This window comes from Cetorhinus maximus, chromosome 3, assembly GCF_964194155.1.
Source record: "Cetorhinus maximus chromosome 3, sCetMax3.hap1.1, whole genome shotgun sequence".
NCBI classification, from domain to species: domain Eukaryota; kingdom Metazoa; phylum Chordata; class Chondrichthyes; order Lamniformes; family Cetorhinidae; genus Cetorhinus; species Cetorhinus maximus.
In genome coordinates, this window is record NC_135881.1 from 153,950,806 (window position 1) to 153,975,228 (window position 24,423).

Sequence of the window (24,423 nt, forward strand, 5' to 3'; positions counted from 1 at the left end):
CATCCTGGTAAACCTCCTCTGCACCCTCTCCAACCCCTCCATATCCTTCTGGTAATGTGGCGACCAGAATTGCATGTAATATTCCAAGTGTGGCCTAATCAAGGTTCTATACAGCAGCAGCTTTTATACTCAATACCCCTGCCAGTGAAGGCAAGCATGCCATATACCTTCCTGACTACCTTATCCACCTGCGTTGCCACTTTCAGTGACCTGTGGACCTATACACCCAGATCCCTTTGCCCGTCAATGCACTTAAGGATTCTGCCATTTACTGTATAATTCCTGCCTGTATTAGACCTTCCAAAATGCATTATCTCGCATTTGTCTGGATTAAACTCCATCTGCCATTTCTCCACCCATGTCTCCAACAGATCTATATCCCGTTGTATCCTTTGATAATCCTCTTCACAATCTCCTCCAACCTTAGTGTCATCTGCAGACTTACTAATTAGCCCAGTTACATTTTCCTCCAAACCATTTATGTATACTACAAACAGCAAAGGTCCCAGCACTGATCCCTGCGGAACTCCACTAGTCACAGCTCTCCATTCAGAAAAGCACCCTTCCACTGCTACCCTCTGTCTTATAGTGCCTTTGACATAGAAAATGTGTTGCCAACACTTCACAAAGGCATGAAGAATGAAATAGATGCCATCAGAAAGAGATGCGAGGAATGGTCATGGAGGATAATTTGAAGAAAGTTCTTAGAGGAATAAATGATGAACAGTGGAGAGATTTAGGGAGGGAATTCTAGATTATTGAGGGACCTAGGAGGTGGAAGGCACGGCCATCAAGCTGGGATGAAGGGAGGGAGAATGTGTAACAGCTAGAGTCAAAGACCATGAGTTTGAGGGAAGCTTTAGAAATGGGAGGGAGCTAAATGCAAGAATGAGAATTTTAAAATTTGAGATGTTGGGGACAGGAAGCCAGTGTAGGTCAGTAAAGGGATAGTGACCAAGCAGGGCCCTTTAAGTTTCTCCAGCTAATTGAGACTTTATTGCCAGAATCTTCTTTTTCTTAAGATGCTCCAAAAACCCCCTTTTGACTGTTTCAAATGTGGTCCTCTCAGTGATTCATACAAGGTTTGAACTTGTTTTTTTATATAATCACGCATCTACATAAATAGAAAATAATTACTTGTATATCTTTTACTGCTAGCCACAGGTAACTTTTCTGCTGATTGTCATTTGAATGATTGTAAACCCAACCTTCACTGAAATATTTGAACAGATGCGAGAAAACAAATTAGTGTGGACCCGATATTATTTTTGATCTTTTAGTTTAGTCATTATAAATTAAGGCTCAACATAAAATGTTTTCAGGGTAGAAGTGATGAAGCGTCACATTCAAAATACCAAAATAGCTCTGATTTCAAATGCTGATTGACCTACTGTGCATTTAGACCATTTTCTGCTTTAATTTCAGATTTCCAGCAGTTTTGTTTTCATTTTTATTTCCTAGCTGAGGTATTTTTTTCATGAATCTATATTTTCTTTCAGCAACATTTAAAATTCAGATTTTCTTCTATTTTCTTTTTCTGTTCTGTCCATCCGACAGAGAACCTTATCCAACTCCTTGGTCTCTCACTAGTCCTCTGGCCTACTGACTGCTGTGCATCCTCTCCATCTCCATTCCATCTTTGTTGGCAGAACTTTCATCTGCATTGCATCAGCAAAGGCTGTAGTCTTTAGAATTAACTCCATAAAACCTTCTCCACCATTAATAGCTTACAAAACACATCTTTTTGATGAGACCTTTGGCCATCCCATTCTAAGTGACCCATAGAAGCTTATTACATGTTTCTTTTGTCCTCTGTAGGGCCTTGGGACAGTTTTCTGTGGTATTTAAATGCAGATTTCTGTTGTTCCTTATTAATCCTATCCAGACCTATTCTCATAGCTATAAAATTTACAATTGTAAATGTATATGTCCCTGCATCGTTCTGTGTATGGAATGCCAACCACATGCTATTTGATTGATCTATTAAACCTAAGAATTTGTGCTATCGTATTTTATTCAATGAGAATTAGTGTTGGTTATTGGTTACTTCAAAAAGGATAAACTGAATAATTGATGGTGATCTTTGAGTGTGCTTTTGCATCGAAGTTGTGCAGTGAAATAACTGTTAGAGTGCATTGTGTGAGATAGCAGAATTAGAGTTGACATGTTACTATAGAATATAGTTTTGCGACCTGATTTGCCATCTGTGCAGATCAGATGGCTAATTGAAATTTGCCAGTATATATGTTTAATGTACATATGTTTGACAGCAACATGATAGGTGACTCTTCTGATCACCATTAATTTTTTTGATGTAATTTGCCGAAATGTACTGTAAATCACTGGGCTGTAGCTGCTTACATTTGGTTGAGCACAGACGTTTAAAGCGGGAGTTAAATTGTTTGCGATGCAGTAGAAGATTGAAACTACAAACTTGTAAACTGAAAAAAACTCTTTATTCCTTGTTTATAAAATTTGCCATTTTCTGGACAACGGTTAATTCATTTCTAAATATGACAGCTGGAGATTTATCCCAGATTTCCTTCAGTGTAGGTTGCAGGCAGGTGATTCCAGTGATACCAAGATGAAATGGGCATGGGGATGCGGTGGACCTACTATATATTCACTTTAGCTGTTTCATTTGTGTAAAAAAAAAAGCAAACTGTAAATTAGTTAGACGCAATGTTCTGTAAAATTGAAACAGATATTCCAAGCCAGTTATCGGCATGAAAATCCCAAACGTTCGGTATGTTTAAACTGTTGTCAGGCGCACCAAACAGGAATGTTGGGGACCGTTATTTGATGTACCCTTTTCACACTTTCCACTACAATCAACATAGCACATTATTTATAAATTAAGGCTAAGTATATACAAGTGGAGGGCATTGATTGGATGATTACTTGAGCATATTAAAGAGACATTTATTGACACTGGGGGAAGAGTGGAGTTGTAATGTTTCACTCTTGAATAAATGTAAAACTGAGTAAAGATTGTCTTCTGGTCGTATACTTCACCAACTGGCTGTCAGGAGTTTAACAGCTAGTCAACTTCCTTCAATTGTTCCCATACTAAAGCAAATGACACTGTTGAGACAATCTACCAGCTGTGTTGCTTAAATCTACTTTTGCAAACCTTTGAGTATTTGGCAGTTATTTGTGACAGTGGTTTCTCTTGTTAACTTGTATTTATAATTGCATGCTGGAATATTCCTCTCAGCCATTCATGATTTATCTTGAAAAAAATTGAATTTGACCTTCTACCTTTTATGAACAGAACTACACGACATGTTCAACGTTGGAAAATCATTAATGTTATTGTCCTTTTAAAACACAGATATATTTGTTAAAAATTGCATTTTGATAATATCTAGATTTAAGAAGCTGCTGTTTGTAACAGAATTGGTGTACTTTCTATACTGCAATTATAGAAATATTACGCTGGAGTTAGTATTGGCTTGTTAGTATTGGCTTTAGTACCAACATAGTGTTGAATTTTTGTTTCAGTGTCAGAGCCCTGATGCAGGTGCATTTCCGGGTACTATTTATGCGTTATGTCGGCATGAGACACCAAATGCAATTTTTGAAGTGCTGGCCAATATGTGGCCATGGAGGATGCTCACCATCCAGTTAAGGCTGGTTCAGGCCCCCGAGATGGGAGAGCCAATAGGAAGCCTTCCAGCCCTGAAGGATCGGCAGACCCACTATCAGAGATAGGAGCTGCTTATGCACGCGAGAGAGAGAATTGATGCCTCAAGATGGAAGAGGCCTCTGAAGACTTTGTTCAAAGGTTAGAATAAAACAGGTTGCAGCTCCCAGACTGCTACTGTACAGTGGTCTCCCCTCCACTGAGTGGCCTGTGGCTGCAGCTGTGACCACCTCACAATCGTGGCCACTGGGTGGATCAGAAATGTTAAATGGAGTGCTGGTCCCCGGCTTGCACCTGGGAACTTGTCTCGATCCCAGAGCCATGTTTTGACCTGAGCGGGTGGCCTGCTGCTAAATGGAAGATTCCATTTGGTATCTGTACTGTGCCCTTAATAGGCCATTTAAGGGCCTTCATTGGCCACCCTCCATCTATCATCTATCCACTTCCAAAATGGCTTGGTGGTAGAAAGATGCTGGCCATTGCTGGGAAGTTGCTGGCCTGTCCCCCTCTGTTCCCATCTTCAGGGCCGTTTATAAATTCGGCCCATAGTGTTTGACACATGTTGCTCTTCAATAAACATTAAATGTCTTATACAATAAATATGTTGTCTGCCAGATCCAAATACAGTTCTTGAAACCCATTCCAATTTTCTCTTTTGTCAGTATTTATATTTTCGGATTCCCTTAGCTTAGATGCAAAAGAATACCTCAGAATTGAAATATTGAGTTCACTGTTGTGTATTTGCTTTGAGGATGTTTGTAAACTTGAAGGGCATTGCATACCTAGATCTTTCACATCTTTCATACAATATAATTTGTTTTTTGCCTTTTTGCAAGTAGGGCAAAAGAAACGCTTGCATTTATATAATGCTTTCTAGTGAGAGTGCAGAATATGGAAGTACACCAGCTTGCAGGGATCCCCAACATATTTGCCCTTTTGAGTCAGCAGAATCACAGAGTGCAGAAGAGGTCCTTCGGCCCATTGAGTCTGCACCGACGCGTGAGAAACACCTGACTTACCTACCTAATCCCATTTACCAACACTTGGCCCATAACCTTGAGTGTTATTGCGTGCCAAGTGCTCACCCAGGTACTTTTTAAAGGATGTGAGGCAACCCGCCTCCACCACCCTCCCAGGCAGTGCATTCCAGACCGTCACCACCCTCTGGGTAAAAAGGTTTCTCCTCACATCCCCCGCTAAACCTCCTGCCCCTCACCTTGAACTTGTGTCCCCTCGTGACTGACCCTTCAACTAAGGGGAACAGCTGCTCCCAATCCACCCTGTCCATGCCCCTCATAATCTTGTACACCTCGATCAGGTCGCCCCTCAGTCTTCTCTGCTCCAACGAAAACAACCCAAGTCTATCCAACCTCTCTTCATAACTTAAATGTTTCATCCCAGGCAACATCCTGCTGAATCTCCTCTGCACCCACTCCAGTGCAATCATATCCTTCCCATAATGTGGTGACTAAAACTGCACACAGTACTCCAGCTGTGGCCTCACCAAGGTTCCATACAACTCCAACATGACCTCCCTGCTTTTGTAATCTATGCCTCGATTGATAAAGGCAAGTGTCCCATATGCCTTTTTCACCACCCCACTAACATGCCCCTCCACCTTCAGAGATCTATGGACGCACACGCCAAGGTCCCTTTGTTCCTCAGAACTTCCTAGTGTCATGCCGTTCATTGAATACTTCCTTGTCAAATTACTCCTTCCAAAGTGTATCACCTCTCACTTTTCAGGGTTAAATTCCATCTGTCACTTACCTGCCCATTTGGCCACCCCGTCTATATCTTCCTGTAGCCCAAGAACTCAACCTCACTGTTAACCACCTGGCCAATCTTTGTGTCATCTGCAAACTTACTAATCCTACCCAGCACAGATCCCTGTGGTATGCCACTGGGCATTGGCTTCCAGTCACTAAAGTGGCCTTCTGCCATCACTCTCTGTCTCCTACAACTAAGCCAATTTTGAATCCACCTTATCAAATTACCCTGTATCCCATGTGCATTTGCCTTCTTTATAAGTCTCCCATGTGGGACCATGTCAAAGGCTTTGCTGAAATCCATATAAACTACATCAACTGCACTACCCTCATCTGCACACCTGGTCACCTCCTCAAAAAATTCAATCAAATTTGTTGGGCATGACCTCCCTCTGACAAAACCATGCTGACTATCCCTTATCAAACCTTGCCTCTCCAAGTGGAAATAGATTCTCCCCTTCAGAATTTTCTCCAATAGTTTCCCTACCACTGGCGTGAGACTCACTGGCCTGTAGTTCCCTGGCTTATCTCTACAACCCTTCTTAAATAGCGGAACCACAGCGACACCTTTGGCTGGGTTATGCGAACCAAATGGTTGATAGCCACATTACCAAAGACATGCTCTGTGGTGAACTTGCTACCGGCACCAGACCAACAGGTCACCCATATCTGTGATACAAGAATGTCTGTAGGAGAGACCTCATGTTGACTCGGATTGGAGTCGATGCATGGGTGTCCTTGCTGCTGACCAGGAGTGCCTGGAAACAAGCATTCAAGAAGAGTGTGGAAAAAGCAGAGGGCAAAAGAAACGACCAGATGGTGGAAAAGAGAGTCTGGAAGAAGGAAAAACATAAGTTGACTTAAGGCAAATGTTTTTCATCTGTGCCAGCTGCGGAAGGGACTGCCATTCACGAATTAGCCTCTACTGCCAAAACAGCTGATGTTCAATCCAGAAGTGATGTACACCCCAGGCGCAGTCCATCATGTCCCTAGATGGATAATGCCTATACTACACTTTCATGACCACAAGATGCCCCAAAGTTCTTCAAAGCCAATTAAGTACTTTTTAAAAATTGTAGTTACTGCTCTAATGTAGGAAAGAGCTCAGCATATCCTATAGTAGCCTGCATTAATTGTTAGCTGTGAAAGTAAAGTTAGACAACAGTGCTGCTTAATGTGCCAACACAAATAGTAATTACAAATGTTGTATTTATGGAATTTGTTTAAATTCAGCCTGTTTAAATATTCACACACGTACTTTCAATATAGCATGGTTTATATTTCTGTTTCTTTATTGCATCCTCCTTTCCTTGAAAAGTGTGTATCTTGACATTAAGGATCCCACTTAATTAACAGTGATGTATGCAGAATGAATGCCATCGACATCTCTTGTGGTGGATTGGACTAGCAGAGCAACTTGTTTGTCAGTACTTGAAGTCAATTTGAATGTTCTTGGCTACAACTGTTGTAGAATTGTAGCCCCAGGACAGCGCTGCAGGAGTTCCTCAGGGTAGTGTTCTAGTCCCAACCATCTTCAGCTGCTTCATCAATGACTTTACCTTCATCTTAAGGCCAGAAGTGCAGATGCCCACAACTCCTCAGATACCGAAGCACATTGTGGCTACATACAGCAAGACCTGGACAACATTGAGGCTTGAGCTGATAAGTGACAAGTAATATCATGCCACACAATAGTCCTCTCCAATGAGAGGGTCTAAACATCATTGATGTTCAATGGCATTATCGTCACTGAATCACTCACTATCAACATTTTGGGAGGTTAACTGTTGACCAAAAATTGAACTGGAACAGCTATATAAATACTGTGGCTACAAGAACAGGTCAAATGCTGAGAATTCTGCGATGAGTAACTCAGCTCCTGACTCCGCAAGGCCTGTGCATCATCTACAAGGCTGACGCCAGGAGTGTGGTTTGATTCTGGCTTTTGGAGGCAAAGCATCGCTGCAAGAGTTCATCAAGAAGATGTCCCAGGCTGAACCATCTTCAGCTGCTTCATAAATGACCTTCCCCTCCATCCTAAAGTCAGAAGTTTGGATGTTCATTGATGATTACAGTTTTTAGCGTCGTTTGTAACTTCTCAGGTAACGAAGTAATGTCTGCCCTCTGGAGCAAGACCTTGGCGAAACTCAGGTTTGCCTGAGAAGTGGCAAGTAACATTTGCGCTATGTAAATGTTACGTAATGACCATCTCCAATTAGAGACAATTTAACCATCTCCTCATGAAATTCAGGGGCATTATCATTGCTGAATCCCCCATCATTAACGTTCTGGGAGTTACCATTAAGTAGAATCCTAACTCGACTAGCCATGTAAATACTGTGGCTACAAGAACAGATTAGAAGGTGGGACTTCTGCAACAACTGACTCACCACCTGGCTCTCCAAAGCCTGACCACTAGGCACAAGTCAGGAGTGTGGTATAATACTCTCGACTTGTCTGGATGAATGCAGCTCGAACTACACTCAAGGAGCAGGCTAAAACAGTCAGCTTGATAGGCACCCCAGCCAAGACCTAAATATTCACTCCCTCAACCACTGGCGCACAGTGGCATCAGCTGTGTACCACCTACAAGATCCCCTAAAGCAAGGGAGTGGGGAGGCAATGGCGTAGTGGTATTGTTGCTGGACTAGTAATCCAGAGACCCAGGGTAATGCTCTGGGGACCAGGGTTTGAATCCTGCCACAGCAGATGGTGGAATTTGAATTCAATAAAAATCTGGAATTAAACCATTGTCGATTTTTGTAAAAACCCATCTGGTTCACTCATGTCCTTTAGGGAAGGAAATCTGTCATCCTTACCTGGTCTGGTCTGGCCTACTTAAACTCCAGACCCACAGCAATGTGGTTGACTCTTAAATGCCCTCTGAAATGTCCTAGCAAGCCACCGCTACAAAGTAACAAAAAAGGAATGAAACCGGACGGACCACCTGGCAATGACCTAAGCACCAGAAATGACACTGGCAATCTCAGCCCTGTCGAACCTGCAAAGTCCTCCTGACTAACGTCGGGGGGCTAGTGCCAAAATTGGGAGCGCTGTCTCACAGACTAGTCAAGCAACTGCCTGACATTGTCATCCTCATGGAATCATACCTTATAGATAACAGACCACCACTAGCATCCCTGGGTATGTCCTGTCCCAGGCCCAGCAGAGGTGGCGGCACAGCGGTTTACAGTCGGGAGGGAGTTGCCCTGGGATTTCTCAACATCGACTCCAGTCCCCATGAAGTCTCATGGCATCAGATCAAACATGGACAAGGAAACCTCCTGCTGATTACCATGTACCGCCCTCCCTCAGCTGATGAATCAGTGCTCCTCCAAGTTGAACACCACTTGGCGGAAGCACCGAGGATTGGCAAGGGCGCAGAATGTACTCTGGGTGGGGAAATTAAATGTCCATCACCAACAGTGGCTTGGCAGCATCACTACTGACTGAGCTGGCCAAGTCCTAAATGAAATAGCTGCTAGACTTGGTCTGTGGCAGGTGGTGAGGGAACCAACAAGAGAGAAAAACACACTTGACCTCATCCTCACTAACCTGCCTGCTGCAGATGCATCTGCCCATGACAGCATCAGTAGGAGTGATCACCACACAGTCATTGTGGAAAGGAAGTCCCACCTTCACATTTGAGGATATCCTCCATCGTGTTTGGCACTACCACCATGCTAAATGGGATCGATTTCGAACAGATCTAGCAACTCAAGACTGGGCATCCATGAAGCGCTGTGGGCCATCAGCAGCAGCAGAATTGTACTTGAACGCAATCGGTAACCTCATGGCTCTGCATATCCCCCACCCTACCAATACCATCAAGCTAGGGGATCAACCCTGGTTCAATGAAGAGTGCAGGAGGGCATGCCAGGAGCAGCACCAGGCATACCTAAAAATGAGCTATCAACCTGTTGAAGCTGTCATGCAGGACTACTTGTATGCCAAACAGCATATGCAGCAAGTAATAGAGAGAGCTAAGCGATCCCACAACCAATGGATCAGATCTAAGCTCTGCAGTCCTGCCACATCCAATCGTGAATGGTGGTGGACAATTAAACAACTCACTGGATGAGGAGGCTTCATAAATATCCCCATCCTCAATATGGAGGAGCCCAGCACATCAGTGCAAAAGATAAGGCTGAAGCATTTGCTACAATCTTCAGCCAGAAGTGCCGATCCATCTCGGCCTCCTCCGGAGGTCCCCCGCATCACAGGTGCCAGTCTTCAGCCAATTCGATTCACTCCACATGATACCAAGAAACGATTGAAGGCACTGGATACTGCATGGGCCATGACAATATTCCGGCAATAGTACTGAAGACTTGTGCCCCAGAACCTGCCATGCCTCTAGCCAAGCTGTTTCAGTACAGCTACAACTGGCATCTACCCAGCTATGTGGAAAATTGCCCAGGTATGTCTTGTACACAAAAAGCGGGACAAATCGAACCCAGCCAATTACTGCCCCATCAGCCTACTCTCCATCAATAAAATAATGGAAGGGGTCATCAACAGTGCTATCAGGCAGCACTTGTTTAGCAATAACCTGCTCACTGACATTTAGTTTGGGTTCAGCCAGGGCTACCCAGCTTCTGACCTCATTATAGCCTTGGTTCAAACATGGACAAAAGAGCTGAACTCCCGAGGTGAGGTGAGTGTGACTGCCCTTGACATCAAGGCCGCATTTAACCGAGTATGGCGTCAAGGATCCCAAGCAAAACTGGAGTCAATGGGAATCAGGGCGAAAACGCACCACTGGTTGGAGTCATACTTAGCACAAAAGAAGATGTTTGTGGTTGTTGGAGTCAGTCATCTCAGCTCCAGGACATCACCGCAGGAGTTCCTCAGGGTAGTGTCCTCGGCACAATCATCTTCAGCTGCTTCATCAATGACCTTCCTTCCATCATAATGTCAGAAGTTGGGATGTTCGCTGATGATTGCACGATGTTCAGTACCAGCCGCAACTCCTCAGATACTGAAGCAGACCATGTCCAAATGCAGCCAGACCTGGATAACATCCGAGCTTAGGCTGACAAGTGGCAAGTAACATTTGTGCCGCACAAGTGTCAGGCAATGACCATCTCCAACAAGAGAGAATTCAACCATCGCCCACTGATCTTCAATGGCATTACCATCACTGAATCCCCCACTATCAACATCCTAGGGGTTACCATTGACCAAAAACTGAACTGGACTAGCCATGTAAATACTGTGGCTACAAGAGCAGGTCAGAGGCTAGGAATTCTGCGACGAGTAACCCGCCACCTAACTCCCCAAAGCCTGTCCACCATTTGCAAGGCACAGGTCAGGAGTGTGAGGGAATACTCCCCACTTGCCTGGATGAGTGCAGTTCCCACAACACTCAAGAAGCTTGACACCATCCAGGACAATGCAAACTGCTTGATTAGCACCTCATCCACAAACATTCACTCTCTCCACCACCAACGCACAGTAGTAGCAGTGTGTACCATCTACAAGATGCACTGTAGGGATTCACGAAGGCTTCTTCAACAGCACCTTCCAAACCCACAACCACTACCATCAGGACAAGGGCAACAGATAGATGAGAATACTACCACCTGGAAGTTCCCCTCCAGGTCACTTACCATCCTGATTTGGAAATATATCGCCATTCCTTCACTGTCGCTGGGTCAAAATCCTGGAACTCCCTCCCTAACAGCACTGTGGGTGTACCTATAACATATGGACTGCAGTGGTTCAAGAAGGCAGCTCACCACCACCTTCTCAAGGGCAATTAAGGATGGGCAATAAATGCTGGCCCAGCCAGCGAAACCCACATCCCATGAATGAATTTTTTAAAAACTCAATTCTTCTTTGATACCACCTTCCAAACCTGTGACCTGTACCACCTAGAAGGCCAAGGGTAGCAGATGCATAGGAATACCATCACCTGCAAGCCGCACACCATCCTGACTTGGAACTATATTGCATTCCTTCACAGTTGCTGTGTCAAAAACCAGGAATCTCCCCTCCTAATAGCATGGTAGATGTACTATGCATCATATGGACTGCATTGATTCAAGAAGGTGGCTCACCATCATCTTCTTAAGGCAATTAGTGATGGGCAATAAATACTGGCTATGCCAACGACACTGACATGTCATGAATGAACAAAAAAAGTGACTGAAAGCTCTGAGATGGGGAAAGCTCTGGATAGAATTTACCAATTGAAGCACTGTATAGGCTAAAACAAAAACAGAATTACCTGGAAAAACTCAGCAGGTCTGGCAGCATCGATGGAGAAGAAATCAGTTAACGTTTCGAGCCTTCACGGCCCTTCGGCAGAACTGAAGCATAGTTAGGAGAGGGGTGAAATATAAGCTGGTTTAAGGTGGGGGGGGGGGGGGGGTGCGGGGGGAGGGAGAGAGAAGTTGAGGGTGTGGTGATTGTGGAGATAAGCAAGCAGTGATAGGAGCAGATAATCAAAAGATGTCACAGATGTCACAGATGTATAGGCTATTTATGTTGAGAACTGGTGCTGCTATGTGGGTTCAAAGATCAGAGTCATGCAGCTGTATTGAAAAGGATGCAATTTGTTTATATGCTGCAGATATAATTATTTACTTTGAAGATATTTTTACATGTCTGGTGTGCTAAATTTTCTTTGAATGAAACAGTCGAATGGAATGCCACATTTCGTACAAAATCCTCATTATTTGCTGCCCTCCCAAGCCTTATTCAACCTCATCCTTCATATAAACTCTCCATTTTGGTCTTCCCTCACCTAATCATTTTTCACATTTCACCATTCCAGATGTCTTGATTGCTGATAAGGGTATCTTTGAGCTCATCCTAATTATCAGTTGCATCTCCTTAATTTATCTCCCCCTCCAATTTCACTGCCCTTTCCATCAGCGTCTGGGAAGAACACTAGCTGTCTCAAATTCACTTTTAAACTCACCGCCCTCTTCTGGCATTGCACCTGTCTTTCACTTGCCACAATACCTCTGCTGTTGTCACCTGCAAAAATGCTTTCTTGCCTTTGCCTTCAACATCCTTGCCCCAAGAAAATCAATTACTGCCTAGATTCAGTTTTAACACCTAAATTATTTTAGCCAATGTAGCTAAATAAGAAAAGGCATGAATTCTATTGAATCATTGAGTAGAAGCAAAACTAGGAAAGTAAAATTGGTAGACCTCCTCCTTTCAGTTAACCATCAAGTTTGTCTAGCCGTAAAGCAGCATTGTTGGGCTAATTGTGGTACTGGAATTCCTTCATGTATCAGAGATGGCCCTGCATACAAGTATATGTGACTGAACTATATCCTTGAAAGGTGCTTCTAACTGGGCTAAATGAATGAGATTTACAATTTTGTGCTTGTTGTCATATGAAACTGGGTTAAGACTAGCCAAATTCATGTAAATCCAGTGATAAGATGTTCATCTTGCTGAACTTGGTTAAGGCCCAAGTCCAAGAGGACTCAGATGGAGTCACCCAGCTCCGTTCTTATTTCTCTCAGCACTTCTGCATCCTGTCCACTGTTTGGAGAGTCACCAATTAGGTCCTTTGGCTGGAGTTTTCTAGCTGCTCATGCTGGCAGGATCTTCTGGTTCTGCTGATGTGAATGGAGATTTCAGTGGCTCGCCGGCCCTGCCACGAGGAAACCTGTTGCGGGGGTACTGCAAAATTCCAGCCTTTATTGCTGATTGTGGTGTTCTGTCGCTTCTCAACCTCCTTGATATGGGATAAAGATATAGATGCAGAAGTATTGTGTTTAGTCCCTATTTGGCGCTGCAGCAGCTAACCTCAATCAGAGTGGTGATAAAGCTGCTGGAATTGATTTGGCATTCTGCATTAACAAGGGGAAAAGTTGACGATTCCAACTCCTGATTGTTATCCGTTCATCCCAGCTATAAATACTTACCTGGGCATTTGATGAAAGCAACATCAAATTTACCTGTGATGCTTATATAACCTGCTGTCCCTTGACTGTCTGGGTTCACACGTGAATGATAACCACTTGGCTGAGTACTGGAAGATGGAGGTTGCTCAGCATCAATGAAATCATATTGCAGCAAGGAGTTCCAGAGAGCCAAAGCTTGAAAAAGGAAAGGGAAAGCAAAAGTTACTTCAGGTTACTTATTTGAACAAAGTCAATTTGTAGTCTTTCTCTGACTTTAAATTAAAATAAAAGTTTTTTTGGAAGGAGTCAGCCAAAATCTAAAACCACGTCACTGTTGGTCTTCATTTGCTGCTGCTATTCATATGCTATCTGGTTTGCCTTGTACAAATCTATTTTCAGGATGTGACTTGTGTTTCTTTTCTCCAGTGAGGAAGTGTGTAAACGAGGGTTCACTGTGATAGTTGACATGCGTGGATCCAAATGGGACTCCATTAAACCGCTGCTGAAGATTCTACAGGAGTCTTTTCCTGGCTGTATTCACGTTGCACTGATCATCAAGCCAGACAACTTCTGGCAGAAGCAAAGAACTAACTTTGGCAGTTCTAAGTTCGAGTTTGAGGTATTTCCAAATATAAATATTAGACTAATGTTCCTTTGCTTCTAAAGTAACCTTTTTGGCATCACCATTTAACTATGTTTCCTTCCTACATATTAAGGTTTGAAAGCTTATTTTAGCCCTGCTGCACAGGACAAAGCAATTTTGATAATGTGGGAAAATTATAAAATTTCTAAATACATTTTGTGAAAACACATCCCTTGTTGTCATAATGTGATATAATTGTTTAACTCAGTTAAACAGTGCTTGGAAGAAGTTTAAGAAGCTAGTGTCACGAGCTGTTAGTGTACTGGAGGACTAACTGGTGAATTTCTCCTGATGAATTGTACTGCTTCACTTTCAGTTTGATTATAACATTTTAATTCAAAAAGAATTCCAGGCTCAGACCATATGCAAAAGCGTTGTGTTTGGTCCTTATTCTGTGCTGCAGCAGCTAACCTCAACCAGAGTGGATAGGATTCTATTCTATGATTCTAGGAAAAACATTTTTAAGCGGCAGTCTGGAATAGACTGCGTGAGAGGATAGTGGGGCAGATTCAATCATGACTTTCAAAGGGAACTGGATAAGCACCTGAAGAGAGAAAATTGCAGGGCTTTGGGGAAAAGGTTGGATTAGCTAAATTGCTCTTGCATTGACCGACGCTCTCAAGTCTAAGATAAAAACAAAATACTGCAGATGCTGGAAATCTGAAACAAAAACAAAAATTGCTGGAAAAACTCAGCAGGCCTGACAGCATCTGTGGAGAGAGAGACAGAGTTAACGTTTCGAGTCCGTATGACTTCTTCAGAACTAAAGAGAAGTAAAAATGTGGTGAAATATATACTGTTTAAGGGGGGTGAGACAGGTGAAGCTGGATAGAAGGTCAGTGATAGGTGGAGGCAAAAGAGAGATCGCAAAAGATGTCATAAACAAAAGGTCGAAGGGGTGTTGATGGTAGTGATACTGGCTAAAGGAGGTGCTAATGGTGTTTTCTCTTCCCACCTACATCCGCGATTCCTCTGATGCCCTACACCATATCAACAATTTCCAGTTCCTTGGTCCCAACCGCCTTCTCTTCACCATGGACATCCAGTTCCCCGTTAGGATGGTCTGAGGGCTCTCCCCTTCTTTCTTGAACAGAGACCCGAACAATCCCCATCCATCACCATTCTCCTCCATCTGGCTGAACTTGTTCTCTCACTGAACAATTTCTCCTTAAACTCGCCTCACTTCCTCCAAATAAAAGATGCATAAGCCCCAGTTATGCCTGTCTCTTTATGGGGTATGTGGAATATTTCTTGTTCCAATCCTACTCAGGCCCCCTCCCACAACTCTTTCTCCGTTACAACGATGACTGTTTCGGTGCCGCTTCACGCTCTTACCTGGACCAGGAAAAATTTGTTAATTTTGCTTCCAATTTCCACCCCTCCATCACTTTCACATGGTCCATCACTGACACTTCCCTTCCCTTCCTTGACCTTTCTGTCTCAATTTCTGGTGATAGGCTGTCCGCCAATATTCATTACAAGCCCACCAATTCCCACAGCTACCTCGACAACTCCTCACACCTTGCTTCCTGTAAGGACTCCATCCCATTCTCTCAGTTCCTTCTCCTCCGTCGCATCTGTTCCAATGATGCCACTTTCCAAAACAGTGCTTCTGGCATGTCTTCCTTCTTCCTTAACTGAGGTTTCCCCACCCACGGTAGTTGACAGGGCCCTCAACCGTGTCCGACCCATCTCCTGCGCCTCTGCCCTCACACCTTCCTCCCCCTCCCAGAACCATGACAGGGTCCCCCTTGTCCTCACTTTTCAACTCAGCAGCTTCCGCATTCAAAGGATCATCCTCCGCTATTTCCGCCAACTTCAGCCTGATGCCACCACCAAATACATCTTCCCTTCACCCCCCTGTCGGCATTCTGTAGGGACCTTCCCTCCGCGACACCCTGGTCCACTCCTCTATAACCCCCAACACAACAAGCTCCTCCCAAGGCACCTTCCCATGCAATCGCAGAAGGTGCAACACCTGCCCCTTTACTTCTCCCCTCCTCACTGTCCAAGGGCCCAAACACTCCTTTCCAGTGAAGCAGCATTTCACTTGCACTTCCCTCAATTTGCTCTACTGCATTCGCTGCTCCCAATGCGGTCTGCTCTACATTGGAGAGACCAAATGCAGACTGGGTGACAGCTTTGCGGAACACCTTCGGTCTGTCCGCAAGCAGGACCCAGACCTTCCTGTCGCTTGCCATTTCAACACTCCATCCTGCTCTCATGCCAACATATCCGTCCTTGGCCTGCTGCAGTGTTCCAGTGACGCTCAACGCAAACTGGAGGAACAGCACCTGATCTTCCGATTAGGCACTTTACAACAACTTCAGATCATGAACCCTCTCCTCCATCCTCATCCCTTTTTGATCCCCCTTTTTTCAAATATTTAGTTTTAAATTTTTATACATATTTTTTCCCCATCTATTTCTATTATTATTTTTAAAATTTATTTCCACTCATTGTTTTAACCCCACCTTTTAGCCTATTTCGATCTTTTTTCCCACACCGTCCCCTCTCCCCACCCCACTCCCAATAGGGCCATCTGTCACTTGCTCATCCTGCTTTCTACTCTTAATGTCACCATTAGCACCTCCTTTAGCCAGTATCACCACCATCAACATCCCTTCAATCTTTTGTTTATGACATCTTTTGCAATCTCTCCTTCGCCTCCACCTATCACTGGCCTTCTTTCTAGCTTCACCTGTCCCGCCCCCCCTTTAAACAGTATATATTTCACCACATTTTTACTTCTCTTTAGTTCTGAAGAAGAGTCGTACGGACTCAAAAGGTTAACTCTGTCTTTCTCTCCACAGATGCTGTCAGACCTGCTGAGTTTTTCCAGCAATTTTTGTTTTTGTTTCACTCAAGTCTAAACTGGTACTCGATGGACTGAATGGCGTCCTTCTGTCCTGTTATATTTCTATGACCTGAGCGAGTGGAGATGTAAGAGAGTGAAATTAATGCTGTAACTGGAACGCAATGGCTTCAATCTTCCCATTTGTTACATCATTGCTAATTCATGATTTAACATTGGATAGCAGTGTGGTCACATGGAGGTGATAGAGAGAGGAGGCAATTGAAAAATAGTGCTAGGTATAATTAGCATACATATGGAAACTGCCCCTTACTTGTAGATAATGTTGTCAAGGGGCAGTGTGTGGAGCTGAGGGAAAGGAGTGGAGCTAATTGTGAAACCTATAGTGACTCTGAAGGTGAGGTGTTGTTTGAGATTTCTTGGTTACAATCAATAAATAGTAATGGAACTGTGCATAGCCAGTTCCATAGAGCTAAAGAAAATGGAGGACAGACAAGCCAAGAAAATGTTATTATCCACCTTAAAAAATATTGCAAGGACATCAAGAAGTAACATCAGTAAATAAAATCAGACTTTAGTCCTGGCACCCTAACCATCCACTGCCTGTTTTAATTATCTCTTTCCTCCTGAAGGGTTGAGCTCATATAGGTGAACAATTTGATGTTCAGTATATTAATGTAACAATATTACCCTTATGCCAGTAAGTAATTTTTTCAATGTAAAAATGAGTCCTCTTGAACCACGTACTTAAAAATCTCTATGCTTTTCCCTGCCTGATGTTTTGAATTAAATGAATTATGAGCTTCCTATAGAAAAGAGTCATGGAGGTTAAAGTTAAAATGGGAACTGGTTTTAATGTAACTAAAAAAACTTCAATGGTTGATGGTTGCTTCATTTTTCAAACAAATAAGAATCATGAAAACTTTAGAAGATTATAATGTTTGTCAGTGTTTTACACACAATCTACAAACAGTGAACCCTTTAATGCAGTGCCACAATCACTGTTTTGCTGCAGACTATTTTTGGGAATGCACCAAAATGCTGTGCGGGGCATGGGTTTGCATGACCAATCACTACGCAGTGTATTCCTGTTTCAAAACAAACCATCCTGTATATTTGCAAAGTGAAGGCTAGGCATTTCCCTCAGAATTGGGAATGAATCTTTAGAATTGGTATTTTTCAACCATAGGTCATGTAATTTTCTTATTTTTTAACTTCAATTGATAATCTTGCTTCTTAAATGTATTCTCTTGCTTTCTCTCACTGTATTGCAGAGAGGAAAAACCTCAGAATCCCAGCTGTGAAAAGCATAAAGCAAGAGTTATGCTGGAATGAATGGAAGTTGATCTGCAAGTTACACCAGGGCTATATTAAGTGTACCACTAAAGTGTAATTCTCAATAATGACTAATGAACTCACGAGAATGACGTATGCTTTTTATTCTGTCTGTTTTTAGACCACCATGGTGTCCATAGAAGGTCTTACCAAAGTTGTTGACCCATCCCAGCTCACTCCTGAGTTTGATGGCTGTCTGGAGTACAACCATGAGGAGTGGATTGAGATCCATGTGGCCTTTGAAGACTTCATAAGCAATGCATCACACATGTTATCCAGACTGGAAGAACTCCAGGAAATGCTAGCCAAAAAGGACTTTCCTCAGGACTTGGAAGGAGCTAGAAAGATGATTGATGAGCATACACTACTGAAAAAGAAAGTCATCAAAGCTCCAATTGAAGAGCTGGACCTAGAAGGGCAAAAATTGCTGCAGAGGATTCAAAGTAGCGAAAGTTTTCCCCATAAGAACTCTGTATCAGGGAATGCAGACTTTCAGGGCCTTGTACCAAAAGTGTCCAGTATGTTGGACAGACTGCACTCAACCAGGCAGCATCTGCATCAGATGTGGCATATACGCAAGCTGAAACTGGATCAGTGCTTTCAGCTTAGGCTCTTTGAACAAGATGCAGAAAAGGTGAGGTTAAATTAATCATTCAAAATGCATTAACAACTCTTTTTGAGATTATGGTATTCCTGGTTTATATTCATAAATTTAGTTTGAATTTATACATTATAAGTTTAACATGTAAATTTTATTTGTGAGCACTTTAAAACAAAACGGTATAAGTTGAACATCTTTTTAATTGATTATGCAGACTAATTATGCCAATACTGTGCTATGAAAGAGTCTGTTGGGTTTATGAATCTTTTGTAAACAGATTTAAACTGATAGCCATTACAGCCCATCAAGTCCATGTTGGCTCTTTGTAGAACAATTCAGTCAATCCCATTCCCCTGGTATAGAGTGATGTAGAGTCAAAAGTTGACATTGCTGAAGCAGAGAAGGGTTTTGATCCATTGAATTCAGGGGTTATGGGCCCAGCATTCTTCTGTTGCTTTGCTCACATAATTTATCAGAAAATGGAGACAAGAGGAAGGTATATTAAGTGAAGTCCCAAAATAAAGGTCTCTTTTTTATATATGTATATATATTAGTGGGGAGGTGGTGGCTTTGTGGTAATGTTACTGGACTAGTAATTCAGAGGCCCAGCTAATGCTCTGGTCCCCAGTTCTGGTTCAAATCCCACCACGGCACCTGGTGCAATTGAAGTTCAATGAATAAAGCTAGTCTCATTAATGGTGACCAGGAAACCATTGTCAATTGTCATAAAAACCCATCTGGCTCACTAATGTTCCCTTTAGGGAAGGAAATCTGCCATCCTTATCTGCACCAAAGTGGTTGACTCTTAACTGCCATCTTAAATGGCTTAGTAAGCCACTTAGTTGTGTCAAACCATTACAAAATCAAAAAGGAATGAAAATATACAGTGGAAATGGCGATGGAACACCCAGCCCTGTTGACCCTGCAAAGTCCTCCTGACTAATTCTGGGGGCTTGTTGTCAAAATTGGGAGAGCTGTTCGACAGACTAGTCAGGCACCAGAGCCATACTCACTGAATCATACTGTACAATGCCTCAGACACCACCCTGGGTGTGTCCTGTCCCACCAGCAGGACAGACCCAGCAGAGGTCACGGCACAGTTGGGATGGAGTTGCCCTCGGAGTCCTCAATATTGACTCGCAACCCAATGGCATCAGTTGAATCATGGACAAGGAAGCCTCCTGCTCATTAACATCTAGTGTCTTCTTCTCCACCACCACCCCCCCACACCCACCCCTGACCTCAGCTGACGAATCTGTACGTTGAACCTAACACCAATTGGAAGATGCACTGAGGGTGGCAAGGGCACCGTCTATACTCCGGGATTTGATGACTATTACCAAGAATGGCTTGGTAGCCCCACTACTGGTCGAGTCCTGAAGGACATTGCTGCTAAACTGGGACAGATGATGAGGGAATGAACAAGAGGAAAAATCCTACTTGACCTTGTCCTCCCCAGTCTACATGTTGCAGATGCATCCGTCCATGACAGTATTGGTAGGAGTGACAAGCACACAGTCCTTATGGAGGTGAAGCCCCATCCTCACATTGAGGATGCCCTCCACAGTGTTTTGTGCCACTGTAAGCATGCTAAATGGGATTGATTTTGAACAGATCTAGAAACTCGAGACTGGTCATCCATGAGGCACTGTGGGCCATCAGCAGCAGCAGAATTATACTCAACCACAATCTGTAACCTCATGGTCCAGCAAATCCCTCACTCTACCATTACCATAAAGCTAGGGTATCAACCCTGGTTCAATGAAGAGTGCAGGAGGGCATGCCAGGAACAGCATCAGGTATACCTAAAAATTATGTGTCAACTTGGCGAAGCTACAACATGGGACTATTTGCCAAACAACGAAGGTAGCATGTGATAGGCAGAGTTAAGTGATCCCACAACCAACAGATCAGATCTAATCTCTGCAGTCCTGCCACATCCAGTCGTGAATGGTGATGGACAATTAAACAACTAACTGGAGGAGGCTTCACAAATATCCGCATCCTCGATGATGGAGGAGCCCAGCACATCAATGTAAAAGACAAGGCTGAAGCTTTTGCAACCATCTTCAGCCGGAGGGTGCCAAGTGGGTGAACCAGTTCGGCCTCTGCTGACATCATCATAGATGCCAGTCTTCAGCCAATTCAATTCACTCCATGTGATATCAAGAAATGCCTGAATGCACAAAGAGTCTTGGCCCTGACAATGTTCTAGCAATACTACTGAAGACTTGTGCTCTAGAACTTGCCAGCCCCCTAGCCAAGCTCTTACAGTACAGCTACAACACTGGCACCTACCCGGAAATGTAGAAAATTGCCCAGGTATATCCTGTCCACAAAAAACTGGATGAATCTAACCCGGCCAATTACCACCCCATCAGTCTACTGTCAGTCATCAGCAAAGTGATGGAATACTTACTCAGCAATAACCTGCTCACTGATGCCCAGTTTGGGTTCCGCCTGGGCCACACAGCTCCTGATCTCATTACAGCCTTGGTCCAAACATGGACAAAAGAGCTGAGCTGCAGAAGTGAGGTGAGAGTGACTTCCCTTGACGTCAAGGTAGCATTTGACCAAGTGTGGCATCAAGGACTGCTGGCAAAACTGAAGTCAGTGGGAATCAGGGGGAAACCTCTCCACTAGCTGGAGTCATATCTAGCACAAAGGAAGATGGTTGTGGTTATTGGAGGTCAATCATCTCAATCCCGATCAAAATTCCTTGGAAGGCAGATACCAAATATTGAGCTGGGCTGCATAAAGGCAACAAGGCAATAATTTACAGCAACAAATTATAGAAGGATGAAATGCACACAAGCAGCTAACTGTCTGCTTGACTCAAATGCTCTCACCTGTGAGTCAGAGGTTTGTTCCAAAGCTTCAGTGCTTTATGTGGACTGACTTTTCAGTGCAGTACTGACTGGGTGCTACATTGTTGGAATGGTGTCTTTTGAATGCGATATTAAACTGAGGTTCTGTTTGCCTGTTCAGGCATTATTTTTCAAAAAAAGAGTGGATGAATGCTAAACATCATTAAAGTAGATTAACTGGCTATTAATATCATTTGCTTTTGTAAGATATTACTATATTATTAATTACTATTGCTGCAATTCACTGACTTCAAAGTGCTTTGGGATTTCTTGGGGGTATTATTGGTCCTTTATATAAAAGCAAATTATTTCTTTCCTCTTAATTATAAATATATATACATGAAAATAAAAATATCATATAGTTTTCAATGATCCCTTGGTGATGGTGGGTAGATTGGGTACGCAGGGTTTTAGTGCCTCCCACTGGAGTGCCAACTGGCAACCCAGAACTGGGTCACAAAGGGGCAATTCTTAGCAACTTCGAGTTCTGTGCTATTAGTGGTAGCAGGCAATTAGGGGAAAAGCAAACTTTCAACTAATCTAAATGGAACATAGGAACAGGAGTATGATACTCAGCCCTTTAAACCTACTCTGCCATTCAATTAGATCATGGTTGGTCTGTATCTTAACTCCATTTACCTGCCTTGTTTCCATAAGCCTAATAAAAATCTCAGCAGCTCACGCAGTTGAGTTCAGTTTTAATGACACCATGTATACCCAAATAAATGGTGTTGCCATGGGATCCCCTTTAGGCCCAGCTCTCACAAACATCTTTGTTGGGTTCCATGAGAAATGTGTCTTCAATGGAATGAGACCCAACCTCCTACCTCTCGCATATTTATGATATGTGGATGATACGTTGGCTATATTTAAATCCAAAGCTGCATGTCATAATTTCCTTGCATGTCTTAATGGGCTCCATTTTGCGCTCATATTCACCTTTGAAATGAAGCAGTCAAATGAACTCACTTTCCTTGCCGTACTAGTTGAGAAATCTGCCAGGGGATTCTCTACTGCGGTCTACCGCAAGCCTACCTTCATTGGTCAATACACACGTTGCAGCGTTACAGTTCCAAGCGCTACAAGATTGGCCATATTAACAGCCTCGTAAATATGGCCTGAGCTATTTGCTCACCATACAAGCTTGGTACTGAAATAGGGTGCATCAAAGACATCCTGCGAGATAATGGCTACCCTGATCAGATCATTCCGTGCTGCATATTGCGCAAACTCATGAACAGGCCCAAAGCTGTCACTTTCGGCCCTGAAAAATGCCCAGATTACCCGGGAAGGGCAAAGTACCTCAAAGATTTGAGCAACAGATGAAGCTAACTGTTTCACGCTGCTATTTTGCAGTAGCAACATGAGTGGTATTCGCCACTAACAGGATGCTGCTGCCAAGCCAAAAATATGTTCTGCCTATCTCACAAATGAGTAATGTGGTATATGAATTTCAGTGCCAGTATGATGTTAGGTATGTAGGCTGTACTTCCAAAAGACTGGCAGAGGGTATCAAACAGCATGTCCTTTCTGCTGTTTGCAAAGGCCAAGGTATGGACCGTACCTAACCAGCGCGTGCTTGCAAAATTCAGAACGATGTGTCCAACATTAGATGTGATTCCGCAATTGCACAACATTTGCTAAATAGTCCTCTGTGTGCTAAGAATATGTGTCAGAATCTAAGATTGTCTAAGAATCTAAGATTGTCAGTTGGGCTCACAGTATAGTGCATTTATGTGTATTCGAAGCTGCATATACTAATATACAGGGCCCTGTTCTTTGCAGACAGAATATGTACACACATTGCACCTGTATCAGCTAAACAAAATAAGTGACAACCATTTGTTGGTTCATTTGCTTGGCAGTTAACTGTCAGTCACTATCAACTTGTGCATTCTCCATGGCAACGCCTCTACCAATCAGAGTCCACTTGCCAACCAATCAGCACTATCTTCTCGCATGGTATAAATATGTTGTTTCCCCTGATATTGGTGTTTTATTACGAATTGTCCTGATGAGTGCAAGATGAAAAGCTTCAACAAAAAAAATCTCTTTTTCAGCAATACTGAAGTCCTGTACTACCAAATAACTATTTGCAAAACCTATTAATTTATCTTGAAGGTTTCAATTGACCTAACCTAAAGCTTTCCAGATAATCACCCCAAACAGTCTAGCTATAACTTTTAAGGTTTATTCTTGACTTCCCCCACCAGAGGCATTGGTTTTCATTCTGTCTACTCTTGTCAATTCCTTTCGCCATCTTAAACACCTCAGTTAAATGTATTATCCTTAATCTTCTATACTAAAGGGAGTAAAGACCTAATCCATCGTTCTGGTGAATCTCTGCTGTACCTCCCTACCAAGGCCATTATGTATCTTTCCTTAAATGCGATGTGTTGAACTGAATAAATGGGCTCTCACCTGAACTTTATATAACTGTAATACAATGTTCATCCTTTGTATTCCACCTGCCTTTCTCGTTGTATTCCAACTCTTTTGAGGCAATGGCCAACATTCCATTAGCCTTTTTGTACCTGTCCATTAGCTTTTAGTGATTGTTGTACTTAGACCCCTAAATCTCTCTGTGCCTCCACAGTTCCTAACTTCTCACCTTTTAGAAAATACTCTGATCTATTTATCTTAGCTCCAGAGTGAATGAGGTCACACAGTGAATTCTTTTTGCCAGTTTTGGCAATTTAGTCAATCTGACCATATCCCTTTGCAGCATTCTCCTCCTAGCTACACTATTTACTGTGCCAACTAACTTGGCATTGAGAGCAAACTTGGATACATGGCTCTCTTCCTTCATCTAAGTCATTTATAAATATAGTGAAAAGGTGAGACCCCTGTATAAATCCCTGGGGAGCACCACAAGT

General features: G+C 43.1%; 1 protein-coding gene across 4 annotated transcripts in view; it reads left to right on the top strand.

Annotated features, from left to right (window-relative positions):
• LOC144678972 (triple functional domain protein) overlaps positions 1 to 24,423 on the top strand; it is a 663,567-nt gene that overhangs the window by 226,832 nt on the left and 412,312 nt on the right. For all 4 annotated transcript variants that reach the window (XM_078539119.1, XM_078539117.1, XM_078539118.1 and 1 more), the window contains exons 4-5: positions 13,713 to 13,905; positions 18,201 to 18,713. In XM_078539119.1, coding sequence (XP_078395245.1) covers positions 13,713 to 13,905; positions 18,201 to 18,713 — 706 coding nt within the window. The remainder of the gene's footprint in view (positions 1 to 13,712; positions 13,906 to 18,200; positions 18,714 to 24,423) is intronic.